A 16,196-nucleotide genomic window follows, 5' to 3' on the forward strand; every position below is an offset into this window, starting at 1 on the left:
AGGGTACGGCTTGTGGCGTATTGAGACCCATCCCAGTGTTATGAGGGTTAGGGTTTTGGAGTATTGAGACCCAGCCCAGTGTTGTGTGAGGGTTAGGGTTGTGGAGTATTGAGACCCAGCCCAGTGTTATGTGAGGGTTAGGGTTGTGGAGTATTGAGACCCAGCCCAGTGTAATATGTGGGCAGGTGAAGCATCAAGTTATTACCTTGTTGGAATTTGATTAGGTTTTTATGTAACCTTTGTTTATCCAGGTTCTAGCAGCTCAAATGAAATGTCCCCTTTTAAAAGAGAACCGCAGAACTGCTGTTGTAAATCTTGTTCGCTCGCTGTGTTGTGTGTGTGTGAGAGAGACAATAGGCTGTGTAATGCAGTTAAAGTCCCTGGATAGAGAGAGAAACAAGGAACCACAGAGGGATAGAGAGACAAAAGTGGGTGGATAAAGTTATATAAGATATTAGATATTGAGTGTGATGATCCTACTGTAATGGAAGATAAATACTCTATACACTTTCTCTTTCTCTCCTTCGCTCTCTCGCTCATCCTAGCTCACTTTCTTTTTTTTGCCTTCTGTACTTTATCTCAAATAATCTGAAAATAAAATGTCTTTATACTTTTTGGAACACAGTGAGACCAATCTACTCTACCCTTAATTACCCCCCTGATGGTACTGTATATGGAGCAGTATTTCTGGAGCGGTAATGGATGATGTCATTAACTTTGTGTGTGTGTGTCCACTGTTGAGGTCGTATTTTTGGCCTTTGCTGTGACGTAGTTACACACACACACACGTACATGCATATGTAGTCAACTTCACCCACATATACACGCGCACACACACACACACACACTAACTCAGTCGCACACAAAGCGTGTCTGCTGGGATGATGTCTAATTACATGGTGTAGTTTAAAGCGCCCAGAGTGGTAGTTTGTTTCTCCCACACTATGCAAATGGACCAAGCTTTTATTAGACAGACACAGACAGACTTTATATGGATTTATTCTCTCTATGATATTACTCATAGGCTGTCTTCTCTATTGCAGACTGACCGTTTTTAGCTATCACACTGCATTGAGACAACTTTTTGACCCCAATAGGTTTTTTGCAGTCGTTCTCCAGTCCTCTGTTGGAGGGTGGTGGCAGCCCAGTAATTGGAGTGGGAATAAGCCTTTGGAGGCCCCTAGGGGCTCGGGCGATAGACTGTCCTCTGGTTCTGTCACACACAAATGGTAGAAAATGGCGCCAACGGATAGAGCTGCCGTGTTTCTAGCTCTTAGGAAACTTTGCAGTATTTTTTTTTTAATGTGTTATTTCTTACATTATTAGTCCAGGAAATGTTTTGTGTTATAAGATACAGCCAGGAAGAACTTTTGGATATCAAAGTGGTGGTAACTCACCAGCATTACGACTAGAGGGGGGTACTCAGAGTGGACTTTTAGTCCGACTCAGGAGACGCACACACCACCCTCCGCTTCCCAGTATATTACTTGCTAATGTTCAGTCTGGATAATAAAGTTGACGAGCTCAGGGCGAGGATTTCCTTCCAGAGCGGCATGGCTCTCTCGGGATATACTGTCTGAGTCCGTACAGCCAGTTGGGTTCTCAGTTCATCACGCAGACAGGAATAAATATCTCTCCCCGAGATGTTTCATGATTAACTACTCATGGTGTGACTGTGATAACATACAGGAACTCAAGTCCTTTTGTTCACCCAACCTAGAATACCTCTAATTCAAATGCCGACCGTATTACCTCCCAAGAGAATTCTCTTCAGGTTATAGTCACAGCCGTGTATATGCCCCCTCAAGCCGATACCACAATGGCCCTCAAAGAACTTCACTGGACTTTATTCAAACTGGAAACCACATATCCGGAGGCCGCATTCATTGTAGCTGGGGATTTTAACCTGTTAGGGCTAGGGGGCAGTATTGAAACGGCCGGATAAAAAACGTACCCGATTTAAGCTGGTTACTACTCCTGCCCAGTAACTAGAATATGCATATAATTATTGGCTTTGGATAGAAAACACCCTAAAGTTTCTAAAACTGTTTGAATGGTGTCTGTGAGTATAACAGAACTCATATGGCAGGCAAAAACCTGAGAAGATTCTGAACAGGAAGTGGCCTGTCTGACAAGTTGTTGTTCATCTTGGCTCTTTTTATTGAAGACTGAGGATCTTTGCTGTAACGTGACACTTCCTACGGCTCCCATAGGCTCTCAGAGCCCGGGAAAAAGCTGAATGATATCGAGGCAGCCCCAGGCTGAAACACATTATCGCGTTTGGATAGTGGCTGGTCAGAGTACTCTGAGACTCAGGCTCGTGCACGAGGGCACGAGATGTTTTTATTTTCTCTCTCTTTGTACGTATACACGCTTTCCCGGTCGGAATATTATCGCTTTTTTACGAGAAAAATGGCATAAAAATTGATTTTAAACAGCGGTTGACATGCTTCGAAGTACGGCAATGGAATATTTAGAATTTTTTTGTCACGAAATGCGCCATGCTCGTCACCCTTATTTACGCTTTCGGATAGTGTCTTGAACGCACGAACAAAACGCCGCTATTTGGATATAACAATGGATTATTTGGGACCAAACCAACATTTGTTATTGAAGTAGAAGTCCTGGGAGTGCATTCTGACGAAGAACAGCAAAGGTAATAACATTTTTCTTATAGTAAATCTGACTTTGGTGAGTGCTAAACTTGCTGGGTGTCTAAATAGCTAGCCCTGTGATGCCGGGCTATCTACTTAGAATATTGCAAAATGTGCTTTCACCGAAAAGCTATTTTAAAATCGGACATATCGAGTGCATAGAGGAGTTCTGTATCTATAATTCTTAAAATAATTGTTATGTTTTTTGTGAACGTTTATCATGAGTAATTTAGTAAATTCACCGGCAGTGTTCGGTCGGAATGCTAGTCACATGCTAGTCACATGCTAATGTAAAAAGCTGGTTTTTGATATAAATATGAACTTGATTGAACAAAACATGCATGTATTGTATAACATAATGTCCTAGGGTTGTCATCTGATGAAGATCATCAAAGGTTAGTGCTGCATTTAGCTGTGGTTTGGGTTTATGTGACATTATATGCTAGCTTGAAAAATGGGTGTCTGATTATTTCTGGCTGGGTACTCTGCTGACATAATCTAATGTTTTGCTTTCGTTGTAAAGCCTTTTTGAAATCGGACAGTGTGGTTAGATTAACGAGAGTCTTGTCTTTAAAATGGTGTAAAATAGTCATATGTTTGAAAAATTGAAGTTTTTGCATTTTTGAGGTATTTGAATATCGCGCCACGGGATTACACTGGCTGTTGAGTAGATGGGACGCAAGCGTCCCACCTAGCCCATAGAGGTTAATAAAGCAAATTAGATTTTTTTTTTACCAAAGTTCTATCAACACATTGACTGTAGTACTCGCACTGCTAAAACAATCAACCACTGCTACTCCAACTTCTGGAATGCCTACAAGGCCCTCCCCTGCCCTCCCTTCGGCAAATCTGATCACGACTCCATTTTGCTCCTCCCTTCCTATAGGCAGAAACTCAAACAGGAAGAACGCGTGCTAAGGACTATTCAACGGTGGTCTAACCAATCGGAATCCACGCTTCAAAATTGTTTTGATCACGCGGACTGGGTAGCCTCTGAGAACAACATAGACGAATACACTGATATAGTGACTGAGTTTATCAGGAAGTGTATAGGAGATGTTGTGTCCACTGTGACTATTAAAACCTACCCTAACCAAAAACTGAGGTTAGATGGCAGCATTAGTGCAAAACTGAAAGTGCGAACCATCGCATTTAATGACTGCAAGGTGACTGGGAATATGGCCGAATATAAACAGTGTAGGTAGCCCTTCATAAGGTATCAAACAGGCAAAACGTCAGTATAGATACAAAGTAGAGTCGCAATTCAACGGCTCAGACATGAGACTGTGAGCTCTCCTTCTCCGTGGCCGACGTGAGTAAGACATTTAAGCGTGTTAACCCTCGCAAGGCTGCCGGCCCAGACAGGATCCCTAGCCGCGTCCTCAGAGCATGCGCAGACCAGGTGGCTGGAGTGTTTATGGACATATTCAATCTCTCCCTACCCTAGTCTGTTGTCTCCACATGCTTCAAGATGTCCACCATTGTTCCTGCACCTGAAAAAGCAAAGGTAATTGAACTAAATGACTATCGCCCCATAGCACACACTTCTGTCATCATGAAGTGCTTTGAGAGACTAGTCAAGGATCTTATCGCCTCCAACTTACCCGACACCCTAGACCCACTTCAATTTGCTTACCGCCCCAATAGATCCACAGACGATGCATTCGTCATCGCACTGCACACTGCCCTATCCCATCTGGACAAGAGGAATACCTATGTAAGGATGCTGTTCATTGACTACACCTCAGTCTTCCACACCATAGTACCCCCTTAAGCTCGGGGCCCTGGGTCTGAACCCCGCCCAATGCAACAAAATATAGGTGTCCGCGTCATGGCTGGTTTTCCCTTTGTAATCCGTGATTGTCTGGAGTCCCTGCCTCATACGTCTTGTGTCTGAGCCATTTAAATTGCGACTCCACTTTGTCTCTGTACTGACATTTTACCAGTTTGATTGCCTTACGAAGGGCACGTTGGACTGTTTGTATTTGACCATATTCCCAGTCACCTTGCTGTGGTTAAATGCAGTGTTTCGTGCTTTCAATTTTGTGCAAATGCTGCAATCTAGCCATGGTTAGACATCCCCTATGCACTTCCTGATGAACTCGGTCATCGTGTCAGTGTATACGTCATAGTGTTTCTCATAGGCAACCCGGAACATATCCCAGTCCAGGTGATCAAAACAATCTTGAAGCATGGATTCTGATTGGTCAGGCCAGCGTCGATTAGAACTTAGCATGGGTACTTCCTGTTTGAGTTTCTGCCTATAGGAAGAGAGGAGCAAAAATTAGTTGTGATCTGATTTGCCTAAGGGAGGGCGGGGGAGTGCCTTGTACCCATCTCAGAAGGGAGAGTAACAATGGTCTAGAGTTTTAAAGCGCAAGTACTGCAGGCAGTGTGTTGATAGAACATCGGTAGCGTTTTCTTCAGATTTGCTTTGTTAAAGTCCCTAGCTACAATAAATGCGGCGTCAGATTATGCAGTTTCCAGTTTGCACAAAGTCCAGTGTAGCTCCTTGAGAGCCATCGTGGCATCGGCCTACGTGGGAATATACACGGCTGTGACGATAACCGAAGAGAATTCTCTTGGGAGGTAATACGGTCGGCATTTGATTGGGAGGTATTCTAGGTTGGGTGAACAAAAGGACTTGAGTTTCTATACATTTTCACAATCACACCTTGAGTATTTAATCCTGATACATACACCTCCGCCTTCCTTCTTCCTGGAGAGTTCTTTATTCCTAGCTGTGCGATGATGTTAAGGCTTGGTAATTGTGGAGGAGGAATGAGGCGCAGGAACCAGCGAACACAGGGTAGTGGTGTTTTTAATATACACTCACCCAAAAAAAACAAATGTTCCCACACACAGGGGAGAAAATACATGCGGCGTACAACAACGTCGACATGAACACAAGCCGTCACACAAGAAACAATCATTAATCCCGCACGAACAGGAGCGGGCCAGCTAAACTAAATAGCCCCTCTAATGGCTAATTGACCACAGGTGTCACAAAATAAAAAAAGGGAAAAGCAAAAGGGAATCGGTGGCAGCTAATAGGCCGGTGACGACGACCGCCGAGCGCCACCCGAGCAGGAGGGGGCGCCACCGTCGGTGGGAATCGTGACAGTACCCCCCTCCTGACGCGCGGCTCCCGCAGCGCGCCGACACCGGCCTCGAGGTCGACCCGGAGGGCGAGGGGCAGGGCGATCCGGACGGAGGTGGTGGAACTCCCTCAACATAGATGGGTCCAGGACGTCCGCCGCCGGCACCCAGCACCTCTCCTCCGGGCCGTACCCCTCCCAGTCCACGAGGTACTGTAGGCCCCTCGCCCGGCGTCGCGAGTCCAGAATGGCCCTTACGCTGTACGCCGGGGACCCCCCGATGTCCAGAGGGGGCGGAGGGACCTCCGGCACCTCATCTTCGTGAAGGGGACCAGCTACCACCGGCCTGAGGAGAGACACATGAAACGAGGGGTTAATACGGTAATAGGAAGGGAGTTGCAACCGATAACACACCTCGTTTATCCTCCTCAGGACTTTGAAGGGCCCCACACACTGCGGCCCCAGCTTCCGGCAGGGCACGCGGAGGGGCAGGTTCCGGGTCGAGAGCCAGACCCTGTCTCCCGGTGCGAACACGGGCGCCTCACTGCGGTGGCGGTCAGCACTCCTCTTCTGCCGCGCACTGGCCTCCTTTAGTGAGTCCTGGACGGCTCTCCAGGTCTCCTTGGAGTGCTGGACCCAGTCCTCCACCGCAGGAGCCTCGGTCTGACTCCGGTGCCATGGTGCCAGGACCGGCTGGTAACCTAACACACACTGAAAGGGTGATATGTTAGTAGAGGAGTGGCGAAGTGAGTTCTGGGCTAACTCAGCCCAGGGAATATACCTCGCCCACTCCCCTGGCCGGTCCTGGCAATACGACCTCAGGAACCTGCCCACCTCCTGGTTCACCCTCTCTGGCTGCCCATTGCTCTCGGGGTGATAACCGGAGGTCAAACTGACCGAGACCCCCAGCCGCTCCATAAACGCTCTCCAGACCCTGGATGTGAACTGGGAACCTCGATCAGAGACAATGTCCTCCGGCACCCCGTAGTGCCGGAAGACGTGGGTAAATAGGGCCTCCGCAGTCTGCAGGGCCGTAGGGAGACCGGGCAATGGGAGGAGACGGCAGGACTTAGAGAACCGATCCACAACCACCAGAATCGCCGTGTTCCCCTGAGAGGGGGGAAGATCTGTCAGGAAGTCAATGGACAGGTGCGACCATGGTCGTTGTGGAACGGGGAGGGGCTGTAACTTCCCTCTTGGTAGATGCCTAGGAGCCTTACTCTGGGCACACACCGAACAGGAAGAGACATAGGCCCTCACGTCCTTAGCTAAGGTGGGCCACCAGTACTTCCCCCTTAGACTCCCCACTGTCCTCGCCTCACCAGGATGACCCGCAGTAGGTAGCGTGTGCGCCCACCGAATCAAACGATCACGAACACCGAGCGGCACATACATGCGCCCCACGGGCACCTGCGCAGGCGCAGGTTCCAACACCAATGCCCGCTCGATGTCCGCGTCCACCTCCCATACCACAGGTGCCACCAGCCTAGACGCTGGAATGATGGGAGTTGGATCGATGGGCCGGTCCTCCGTGTCATAGAGACGGGACAGCGCGTCGGCCTTAGTATTTAGGGAACCCGGTCTATAGGAGATGGTAAACCTAAACCGGGCGAAGAACATGGCCCACCTCGCCTGACGTGGATTCAGTCTCCTCGCTGCCCGGATGTACTCCAGGTTTCGGTGGTCGGTCCAGATGAGAAAGGGGTGTTTAGCCCCCTCAAGCCAGTGCCGCCACACCCTCAAAGCTTTAACCACTGCTAGCAACTCCCTGTCCCCCACATCGTAGTTACGCTCCGCCGAACTGAGCTTCTTCGAAAAGAAAGCGCAGGGGCGGAGTTTCAATGGCGCACCCGAGCGCTGTGATAGCACGGCACCCACCCCAGCCTCGGATGCGTCCACCTCCACTACGAACGCTAAAGACGGGTCCGGGTGCGCCAACACGGGTGCGTCGGTGAACAGCGTCTTCAATTTCTTGAAGGCTCCGTCCGCCTCCGTCGACCATCGCAAACGCACCGGCCCCCCCTTCAGCAGTGAGGTAATGGGAGCCGCTACCTGGCCAAAACCCCGGATAAACCTCCGGTAGTAATTGGCAAAGCCTAAAAACCGCTGCACCTCCTTCACCGTGGTTGGAGTCGGCCAATTACGCACGGCCTTAACGCGGTCACACTCCATCACCACCCCCGTGGTGGAAATGCGATAACCCAGAAAGGAGACGGCTCGTTTGGAAAACTCACACTTCTCAGCCTTAACGTATAGGTCATGCTTCAGCAGTCTACCAAGCACCTTGCGCACCAGGGACACATGCGCGGAGCGGGTGGCGGAATATATCAGAATGTCATCGATATATACAATCACGCCCTGCCCGTGCAGGTCCCTGAGAATCTCGTCAACAAAGGATTGAAAGACGGCTGGAGCATTTTTCAACCCATACGGCATGACGAGGTACTCATAATGGCCCGATGTGGTACTAAAGGCGGTTTTCCACTCGTCTCCCTTCTTGATACGCACCAGGTTATACGCGCTCCTGAGATCCAGTTTTGTGAAGAACTGCGCTCCGTGAAATGATTCCACCGCCGTAGCGATGAGAGGTAGTGGGTAACTAAACCCCACCGTAATAGCGTTTAGACCTCGGTAATCAATGCACGGACGCAGACCTCCCTCCTTTTTCTTCACAAAAAAGAAACTCGAGGAAGCGGGTGAGATGGAGGGCCGAATGTACCCCTGTCCCAGGGATTCCGTGACATATGTCTCCATAGCCGCCGTCTCCTCCTGTGACAAGGGGTACACGTGACTCCTGGGAAGCGCAGCGTTAACCTGGAGATCTATCGCACAATCCCCCTGTCGATGAGGTGGTAATTTAGTCGCCCTCTTTTTACAAAAAGCGATCGCCAAATCGGCGTATTCGGGGGGAATGCGCACGGTGGACACCTGGTCTGGACTCTCCACCGACGTGGCACCTATGGAAACTCCTAGGCACCTACCTGAACACTCCTCTGACCACCCCTGGAGAACCCCCTGTTTCCACGAAATACGGGGATTGTGACCAGCCAGCCAGGGGACCCCCAGCACCACCGGAAACGCAGGCGAGTCAATAAGGAAAAAACGAATGCGTTCCTTATGATTCCCCAGCGTTACCATGTCCAGTGGCACCGTAGACTCCCTGACTAGCCCTGACCCTAATGGTCGGCTATCTAGGGAGTGCACGGGGAAAGGAGAATCTATCGGCACCCGCGGAATGCCCAGCTTAATGGCAAGTCCACGGTCCATAAAATTCCCAGCTGCGCCTGAATCGACTAGCGCCCTATGCTGGGAAGAGGGAAAAAATTTAGTAAACAAAACAGGTGAAAACACATGACCAACAGGGGGTTCTGGGTGAATCTGGTGCTGACTCACCTGAGGTAACCGAGAAGTGTTCTGCCTACCATCTCGACTCCCAGACTGGCTCCTCCGGCACCGGTCGGCCGTGTGTCCTCTCCGACCACAGCTGGTGCAGGAGGAGCCACCTCCTCCGGTGCCCCTTGGCACGGCCCCCCCTACCTCCATAGGGGTAGGGGCGGGGGTGCACGGGGGTGGAACGGGCAGGACCCTCTCCGAACGCCCGCGGGCAGCCAGCAAGTTGTCCAGTCGTATGGACATATCTATCAGTTCGTCCAGGGACAGAGCTGTGTCCCGACAGGCCAGCTCCCTGCGGACGTCCGCCCGGAGACTGCAGCGGTAGTGGTCTATGAGGGCCCTGTCGTTCCACCCCGCCCCAGCAGCCAAGGTCCTGAAGTCCAGCGCGAAGTCCTGGGCACTCCTCGTCTCCTGCCTGAGGTGGAACAGCCGTTCACCCGCCGCTCTTCCTTCCGGAGGGTGGTCGAACACGGCCCGAAAGCGGCGGGTGAACTCCGGGTAGTGGTCCCTCGCCGAGTCTGGACCGTTCCAGACCGCATTAGCCCACTCCAGAGCTCTGCCCGTCAGGCAGGAAACGAGGGCACTCACGCTCTCCTCCCCCGTGGGAGCAGGTCTAACGGTGGCCAGGTACAGCTCAAGCTGGAGCAAAAACCCCTGGCACCCAGCCGCCGCCCCATCGTACTCCCTCGGGAGCGCCAGACGAAGCGCGCCAGAGCCAGACGTCATGGGAGGCGAAGATGGCTGTATCGGGGCAGGTGGAGGTGGAGAGAGGATACCACTTCTCTCCCATCTGTCCATCCTCTCCATCATCTGGTCCATTGCCGATCCGATGCAATGGAGGACTGTCGTGTGGTGGAGTACGCGTTCCTCCATCGAGGGCAGAGGAGTGGCCGCTGCTCCCGCTGATTCCATGCCTTCTATCGGGGTGCGGGATTCTGTTAAGGCTTGGTAATTGTGGAGGAGGAATGAGGCGCAGGAACCAGCGAACACAGGGTAGTGGTGTTTTTAATATACACTCACCAAAAAAAAACAAATGTTCCCACACACAGGGGAGAAAATACATGCGGCGTACAACAACGTCGACATGAACACAAGCCGTCACACAAGAAACAATCATTAATCCCGCACGAACAGGAGCGGGCCAGCTAAACTAAATAGCCCCTCTAATGGCTAATTGACCACAGGTGTCACAAAATAAAAAAAGGGAAAAGCAAAAGGGAATCGGTGGCAGCTAATAGGCCGGTGACGACGACCGCCGAGCGCCACCCGAGCAGGAGGGGGCGCCACCGTCGGTGGGAATCGTGACAGATGAATAGCTGCCCTGCCTGCTGTCCCAGCCTACTGTATGGGCGGGGACAGTATATCCGGAGAGAGGCATGATTCCATGATACAGAGTATGTTACAGTCCCTAATGTCTCTCTGGAAGGAGATCCTCACCCTGAGCTCGTCTACTTTATTGTCCGGGGATGAACATCAGCGGGTAATATACACAGAAGCTGTGTATGGTGTGCTAGCCTCCTGATTCGGACTAGAAGTTCACTCCGAATACCTCTTCTTCACCGGCGGCATCTTAGAGCAGCCTCTGGGATAAGTTCAACAAAAAAGAAGACTCAAAAGTTTCTTAGGAGCCAGAAACAGCGTGTCAATGTCTACCGGCGACGACTTCTTGTGTGTGTGTGTGTTCTCCAGCTCTGCCTGGCTCTCTATAAACCTTATAAACCTCTCCATTACCATAGAAATCTCCCTTTTATAGGCCCACACTCACCTGTGGCCCACTTTTACTGTGTGTCTGTCTGTGCTTTTGCCTAGTGAGTGAGAGAAAGGACAGACGAGAACAGAGTTAGAGAAGAGACATGGAGGAAGCAAGAGACAAACGAAACTAGGAAAAGGGGAGTTTTAAAGGAATTGTTAAGATGAGTATGAAGGAGAAATAGGATAGGACTATAGCTGCTATGCATTAGACTGTTACAGTACAGTTACAGTAGGATGTTACAGGAGAATGTTACAGTAGGATGTTACAGTACAGTTACAGTAGGATGTTACAGGAGAATGTTACAGAAGGATGTTACAGGAGAATGTTACAGTAGGATGTTACAAGAGAATGTTACAGTAGGATGTTACAGTACAGTTACAGTAGGATGTTACAGGAGAATGTTACAGTAGGATGTTACAGTAGGATGTTACAGGAGAATGTTACAGTAGGATGTTACAGGAGAATGTTACAGGAGAATGTTACAGTAGGATGTTACAGGAGAATGTTACAGTAGGATGTTACAGGAGAATGTTACAGGAGAATGTTACAGGAGAATGTTACAGGAGAATGTTACAGGAGAATGTTACAGGAGAATGTTACAGGAGAATGTTACAGGAGAATGTTACAGGAGAATGTTACAGTAGGATGTTGACGGGGTGGATGTTCCCGTTGTTTTGCAGTGATTGCATCAGCTATTTTATGACCACCTTCCGCTGTTATTCTGTAAAGGTTGTTGGTTCTGGCACAGAAGGTCAGTAATCAGGGATTCTGTGATTTGGGATTAAGTTGTGTGTGTGCGTGTTTAGTAGTTGAAGTCCCCTCTTGCAGCATCCCAAGGTCCACCTGGTCTGAAAGTCATATCTGAGGTATAGTACTGTAGGTGATATTCCATGATGATACAGTAATAATGAAGCCATATCTGTCTGCTCATACCTGCGTGAGTCAGCAAGAGCATCGCCTAGGCAACCCTGTGGCAGGGAGGTAAGAACCCAGGGTGACTGTCACTGGGCAGGGAGGCCAACGTCACCACCGCCCATCACCATGGGAATAGCTGCCCTGCCTGCTGTCCTAGCGACTGCCAATGAAGGGGACGTGACGTCATCGCACGCTGCCTAAATTATTTGCCTCTCACCTGTGTGTGTGCGTGTGCGTGCGCATGCAAAACAGAGGGGACTAATTACTAGAGCAGTAATAATGATTTTATATCAAACAAGGCAGTCAACAGAAACCGAGCCTGGTCTACTCTCTTGTCTTTAGAGACCAGAGAGATAGGGATAGAAAGAAAGGAAGTGGTGGTGTGGAGGCAGATGAAAAAGGAGAGTGTTGGAAGAGAGAGCTGTGTTACTGTTAGGTAAGACTATTCCGTTTTAGGGAACCCTGTAAACTTAAACTGAATAAGTGGATTGACTTACAGCAGTGTCCACTCTGCAATGATGTGTGTGTGTCTTAAAGAAGTACAGAAAGGCACTACACACAAAGACACACTCACAGACAAGTACTTATTTTCTTCGCTCTACTTTTCTCTACACACACACTCACACTCCTCCAGGTGCCATCTTAGTTCATACCTCTGTAATAACCTTAAGCCCATGTTATGAGTTTCCAGATCCATTAAACCTCTCTCCCTTATTGAAGTTTGCCTGGCCAGACTGTGTGTTTACCTTTTTGAGAAGTTAGATTGTCGTTTTTGCCAGATTTCTGACCATTTCCATCATGGTGCATGGTAATTGACAGCATAACAGCTATTAGGTTAGACTATTACTTGTGTGTGTCATGCGTGTTGTGTCAAGTGGCAGCCCGCCACACACATTCTTCTCTGCCATGCTCCATTTTCCATCAATGACTCCTGCTGTGTGTGTTTGTGCCATGACACAGGTGTGTGTATGACGCAGTTATCCCCAGTGACATTCACATATGTGTGAGTGACACAGTAATCCCCTGTGTGTGTTTGTGTGTGTGTGTGTGTGTGTGTGTGTGTGTGTGTGTGTGTTTGGATAGGTGTGAAAGCAGTGTAGGGTGTAGAGTTACTGACAGAGATCCATTAGATCACACTGGCAGCTGGGCTTAATTACTGCTAACTAGAGAGAGAAGGAGGGAGAAAGCGAGAAAGAAAGAGATGTGAATGGGGGAAATGGAAAGGAGAGAGAGAGATGAGTGTAATTAAGAGGTCTATTTAAACCTCTAAACCAGGCAGATAGTTGTTGAGAGGTTTATGTAATGGCCACGTCACACTTCCATCCTCTCCTTGCAAAAACTGAATCCCTAGGGAGCTGTGGCTTCCGGAGAGGAAGCTCTTTTTCTTTGGCCTGTGTGAAAGTTGTGTAGGGGTGTTTGTATGTGTGGGCTTGTGGCTATATTGGAAAGGTGTGCGTGTTGTGTGTGTGTGTGTGTGTGTGTGTGTGTCACCGGTGACTAGGCTTGGTCAGTATCCAGAATTTAATACCGGCATACCGTTCCTCTGCCATCCCGGGATTTACAGTATTGCCGGCATAGCACACAAAGGGGTGCTAAAAACACATAAAAAGGCCATTGTGCATCTATTACTAGAATTCTAACAAAATTAGCACAAGTAATATTAAAATCACATCGACGCTGTTAGGTAAAGGCTAATGAGCGAAAACCAACAAACTACTTGCAAATCCAGACAAATCCAGCTCATAAAGTTATACAAGCATAGCTAATAGCTACCAAATGTCATTTTCGGTGAGTGTGGACATTTACAAGCGAAAGTGAACTTGACAAATTGTGCAAATGAACAAAGTTGTGATGGATGCTTTTCTAAAGGAAGAGCAGCATGTGTACATGGAGCAGAGGGGAGAAGAAAACAAACGCTAGCAGGAAGCACGGGGAAAAAATGCCAGCTGTACAGAACTCATCCAGAGCTCTTTCACTTCTGGCAGAAAATCATTGTAAGATATCTGATGGCAAACATTTAGTGAATTGTATACAAGTGTAACTTCATCACCTCATGCACAACGAAGACTTGCTGATAGATGTAGAACGCTACCACAGAGGGTCGGTGGCACCTTAATTGGGGAGGATGGGCTTGTTGTAATGGCTGAAGCGGAATCAGTGGAATGGTATCAAATACAGTGGGGCAAAAAAGTATTTAGTCAGCCACCAATTGTGCAAGTTCTCCCACTTAAAAAGATGAGAGAGGAGCCTCTTAAAGAAGAAGTTACAGGTCTGTGAGAGCCAGAAATCTTTGTAGGTGACCAAATACTTATTTTCCACCATAATTTGCAAATAAATTAATAAGAAATCCTACAATGTGATTTTCTGGATTTTTTTTCTCATTTTGTCTGTCATAGTTGACGTTTACCTATGATGAAAATTACAGGCCTCTCTCATCTTTTTAAGTGGGAGAACTTGCACAATTGGTGACTGACTAAATACTTTTTTGCCCCACTGTACATCAAACACATTCATTCTGTTCCAGCCATTATTATGAACTGTCCTCCCCTCAGCAGCCTGCTTTCTCCGGTTGCGCTCTTTACAAACAAACGTGACTGTCTCAACTGTTCTAGGGAACTATGGTAAGTTTCATAATGTAAAATAATGTGACAGGTGAAATGAAGAACGCAATTTTCTTTATCTCCTAATGTATTGCACAAGTAGCTACAAATATTAAAATCTATTTAAAAACTTGAGGGAAAATGTTATATTGAGTCTGAGTCCTTAGTGGTGAATTTCCACAACAAACTTCAAAATAAATAGACGGTATTCAGAAACCATCCCGTGGATTTTTCCAAATATCCCAGTATACGGTAAATAAAATAAAACTGTATTTGCCACATGCGCCGAATAAAACAAGTGTAGACTTTACTGTGAAATGCTTACTTACAAGCCCTTAACCAACAGTGCAGTTCAAGAAGATGGCCCAAGCTTATCACTACTGAAATGTCCTTTTGTTTGTCTCTAATTAGCCGCATCTTCCAATCAGCTCGCTCATTATCCAGAGTTCAGTTCATTTCAGGGTTTTCATCAAATGAAGGCGGTGTGTGACAGTTCAATCTCACCCAGATGGGGACCGACGTTAGCTAGTTCACGCCTGGGAAGAGATGAGTCTATCACAATGGAGTATTTTCTTTTATAGTGCAGAATAAAAGACAGTACTGATCACAAGTCAGAGCAGCTGAGTTAAATGGAGGATTGTCCTGTTGGCTGTCTGAAATGCCACACTGTTCCCTCTGTGACTTTGTATCTGTGTGTCTGTCTCAGTTTTGGATGTCTGCTCTGGCCACCACCATTCCTGTGCCATGTGGAGCCTTCATGCCCGTCTTCGTCATTGGTAAGAGAAGTGTGTGTGTGTGTTTCAGCAATAATGTTAACCCTGGGAACATGCTATGATATGCAGTCTTGTGAGTGTCTGTGTAACAGTATGTTACGCGCTCATTAACTGTGTGTGTGTGTGTGTGTGTGTGTGTGTTCTAGGGGCAGCGTTTGGCCGTCTGGTCGGGGAGAGCATGGCCGCCTGGTTCCCTGATGGCATCCACTCTGATGGCACCATCTACCCCATAGTGCCAGGAGGGTACGCCGTCGTGGGTGAGTTACTGTAGACACACACACACACACACACACACACACACACACACACAAAGACAAAGTTTGGTATAGCTAGATTAACAATACCTATTCAAGACTAGACACATCTAGACACCATTATTGTAACAATTAGGAAGTAGGAAGCCAGATACAGTAAGACACTGCTAAACCCAGTAGTAATATAAAGACATTTATGTCAAAGATAAAAACTAAATGATGCACTTTAGAAGTCCTTTGGCAAGATGCCCTTTAATATTGTTGCTATGAGTGATATTGCTGTTAGCGTTGTTGTTGACGGTTGTGCTGATTATGCTGTTGTTCAGTGTAGTGGTTGATGTCAACTGTGTTTGTGTCTAATGGGTGCTGATGTTGTTGACTCACCTCTAACTCAGCTTTCTGTATGTCTGATGTTCCCTCTCTTTAATCTCAGCATGGCTACATTTACCCTCTCATTGTCTTTCTCTCTCTATCAATTAAAATAGCGCTCTCTTTTCTCCCTCCATCCTTATGAAGTTAGGAATAATCAACCTTCTCTCCCTCCTCTATCACTACTGCCCACTCTCTCCACTCCTCCTTCTTCCTCTCATTATATCCACTCACCTATTTTTCTTTGTTCAATAACGGTTACAAAATATTTAAGATGTTTAAAATGTTTAACTTTTTTATCTTTGACCTTGTGAGGTACAGTCATCTCGCCCATCCCCCATCCATCACTCCCTTCCCCTCTCCTCTCCTTCGCTCCCCTCTCCTCCC

General features: G+C 48.0%; 1 protein-coding gene across 3 annotated transcripts in view; it reads left to right on the forward strand.

Annotated features, from left to right (window-relative positions):
- LOC106581302 (chloride channel protein 2) overlaps positions 1-16,196 on the forward strand; it is a 265,810-nt gene that overhangs the window by 195,379 nt on the left and 54,235 nt on the right. For all 3 annotated transcript variants that reach the window (XM_045703912.2, XM_082966717.1, XM_082966718.1), the window contains exons 13-14: positions 15,120-15,189; positions 15,333-15,443. In XM_045703912.2, the coding sequence (XP_045559868.1) occupies positions 15,120-15,189; positions 15,333-15,443 (181 nt within the window). The remainder of the gene's footprint in view (positions 1-15,119; positions 15,190-15,332; positions 15,444-16,196) is intronic.

The sequence above is a fragment of the Salmo salar genome, chromosome 20 (assembly GCF_965601325.2).
Source record: "Salmo salar chromosome 20, fSalSal1, whole genome shotgun sequence".
NCBI classification, from domain to species: Eukaryota; Metazoa; Chordata; class Actinopteri; order Salmoniformes; family Salmonidae; genus Salmo; species Salmo salar.